The following is a 2907-nucleotide window of genomic DNA, read 5'->3' as shown; positions in this document are numbered from 1 at the left end:
GTTGCGAGGTTTCTTGTGAAAACAGTCTCGGAGCTTGGTTACAAAAAGCCTGTTGGGACGACAGCTTATATGGGAAGAGTGGCATCTCTTATGCAGAATAATTGTGCTGTTCAAACTGGTACACTATTTTGTCTTGTTTAGCAACCTCTGAAACTTCATTTTACTATAGGCAAAAACCAAATGCGTACATATTAGCTGTTGAAAATATGCTTAATATCTTTAACTACTTTATTGACCACAAATCCAATTGGCTGCAGCGGAGGGTTGGCTAAACCCTGGTGCAATAGTGGAAGCATTTGAGTCAAGGGCTGCTAAAATGTCTGTTCAGTGTGGTCGACGGTTAGCCAAGTTTGAAAATCCAGAAGAAGGTACTTTTTATCTTTAGTAATTAATGTTTTCCTCTCTACTCTATCAATCATGATGAAATGGAACTTGGTTGTGACTATGGCTGCTTAACAACCAAGTCGAGCCAGCTTGGGCTCAGGCTCAGGCTCGGGCGTGAAGTTATACGAGCCAGCCTCGTTTGGAAGTCGGAAACTCTTAACCAGCTGAAGTTTGAGCTCAAGCTCGGCTCAGATATATCTCAAGTGGGCTAGTTTATTTTTGGAATTTTTTATTTTTTTTCACATATGGATGAATATAACACAAAATTAAGGAGCCGGATCGAGCCGTTTAAAAAAAAAAGAGCCAGCTTGGCTTGCTTTATTAAGCGAGCTTCAAGCTGCAGCTATTTGAATAACCATAGTTGTTACCATGCTTAATGTAAATTCATTTGAGTTTTCGTTTCAGGTTTTGCAGAACTATCAGCTGATTTGGTGGAGGCAGCAGTTGCTCACTGCCAAGTAATTTTTGTGTCCAAGTAAGACTTACAACTTATATTCATTGTATTTAACATATACCGCGTCAACCATAAAAGTATCATATTTTTAACTCGTTTTGTTTCTATGTTATTTTTTTTAGGTTTGTTGAGAAATTGCAACAAGACATCCCTGGAAAGGGAGTGAAACAAGCCTTGGAGGCGTTGTGTTACGTGTATGCATTGTTTCTTCTACACAAGCATCAAGGTGATTTCTTGGCCACCGGGTACCTTACACCCAAACAAGCCTCACTTGCTAATGATCAACTCAGAACATTGTATACTAAGGTTAGTCGTCAACAATATATATTTATAATATGACCATTATACCCTGCTTTTTCTGTTTACACTCCAAACACTTTGATCCTAATACAAATGTTCTAAAGAAGGGTATAAATGTTATAAATTTGTAAATGGGTAAGTTTGAAACTCTTAACCAGCTGAAGTTTGAGCTCAAGCTCGGCTCAGATATATCTCAAGTGGGCTAGTTTATTTTTGGAATTTTTTATTTTTTTTCACATATGGATGAATATAACACAAAATTAAGGAGCCGGATCGAGCCGTTTAAAAAAAAAAGAGCCAGCTTGGCTTGCTTTATTAAGCGAGCTTCAAGCTGCAGCTATTTGAATAACCATAGTTGTTACCATGCTTAATGTAAATTCATTTGAGTTTTCGTTTCAGGTTTTGCAGAACTATCAGCTGATTTGGTGGAGGCAGCAGTTGCTCACTGCCAAGTAATTTTTGTGTCCAAGTAAGACTTACAACTTACATTCATTGTATTTAACATATACCGCATCAACCATAAAAGTATCATATTTTTAACTCGTTTTGTTTCTATGTTATTTTTTTTAGGTTTGTTGAGAAATTGCAACAAGACATCCCTGGAAAGGGAGTGAAACAAGCCTTGGAGGCGTTGTGTTACGTGTATGCATTGTTTCTTCTACACAAGCATCAAGGTGATTTCTTGGCCACCGGGTACCTTACACCCAAACAAGCCTCACTTGCTAATGATCAACTCAGAACATTGTATACTAAGGTTAGTCGTCAACAATATATATTTATAATATGACCGTTATACCCTGCTTTTTCTGTTTACACTCCAAACACTTTGATCCTAATACAAATGTTCTAAAGAAGGGTATAAATGTTATAAATTTGTAAATGGGTAAGTTTGATATTATGACCTTTTCTTGGGTAAATATGACATTATATCACGTTGTGAGGTGGTTAATTGAAATTGTCTCTTAAAGTTGCCTGTTTAGTATTTACCTACCCTTTGTTTATATGCTGGCAGGTCCGGCCAAATGCAATCGCACTAGTTGATGCATTCAGCTACACTGACCACTACTTGGGTTCAATTCTTGGGCGTTACGATGGAAACATGTATCCAAAACTGTACGAGGCTGCTTGGAAAGACCCGCTTAATGATTCAGATGTAGCTGATGGCTTCCATGAATATGTTCAAACCGATTCTCAAGCAGAAGCTACGCACTGCTAAGCTATAAAACGCACAACCGATCATCCTAATGATTCAGATGTGATTGATGGCTCAACTGTTTTTAAGTGTGGTTGCAGTTTTTGGTATTGTGTCAACACTGGATATTATTATATTAAGTTTAAAGAGGACCATATATTTATGTCATGTTGGTCTCTATAGTTTGCAAAATGTGTAACGACTGCTTTCGTTGTTGATTGTGTCGAAAGTGTGCGTGCTACTATTATTGACTAGAGAATGTTTAATAATTTGTTCTCTGTTATATGAGATTTCGATAAGGTAAGATTTTAGTGGGGATAATTGTTAATCATCGACGCCCTGCTTGCGGTACGCGCATATAATGTATATATGTGTGAACCCTCAGGTGGGCAAAAGTAAAATTGCACTAATTTTGACGTTATTTTACTAATCTCGTGAAAATAACGTTAAAAGTGGCGGAAGGTTAATCAGGCATCATGTGGTGGCGTTGATAGCCGAAAGACAAGGGCACATGCACCGATCAGCCGGTGTCCCGATGATTGAGTGCTATGTGCCTTATGTCCAAGGCTTGATGCAA

General features: G+C 37.9%; 1 protein-coding gene and 1 long non-coding RNA gene across 2 annotated transcripts; both read left to right on the top strand.

Moving 5' to 3' along the window:
• The first annotated feature begins 6 nt into the window (after positions 1–6).
• LOC143606843 (peroxisomal acyl-coenzyme A oxidase 1-like) lies at positions 7–1192 on the top strand. Its single transcript, XM_077082476.1, has 4 exons — positions 7–118; positions 258–368; positions 790–859; positions 961–1192. The coding sequence occupies exons 1-4, from the start codon at positions 70–72 to the stop codon at positions 1175–1177; spliced, it is 447 nt and encodes a 148-aa protein (XP_076938591.1). The 5' UTR covers positions 7–69; the 3' UTR covers positions 1178–1192.
• Positions 1193–1452: 260 nt separating this feature from the next.
• On the top strand, positions 1453–2481 carry LOC143606841 (uncharacterized). The gene is made up of 3 exons (XR_013148825.1): positions 1453–1607; positions 1709–1892; positions 2151–2481. It is a non-coding gene; the product is annotated as an uncharacterized LOC143606841 (long non-coding RNA).
• Positions 2482–2907: the final 426 nt, after the last annotated feature.

The sequence above is a fragment of the Bidens hawaiensis genome, unplaced genomic scaffold (genome assembly GCF_021521415.1).
Source record: "Bidens hawaiensis isolate Kalapana, Puna unplaced genomic scaffold, B.hawaiensis_p1.1 tig00077609_1, whole genome shotgun sequence".
NCBI classification, from domain to species: Eukaryota; Viridiplantae; Streptophyta; class Magnoliopsida; order Asterales; family Asteraceae; genus Bidens; species Bidens hawaiensis.
This window is presented reverse-complemented; position numbering and strand designations above follow the sequence as displayed.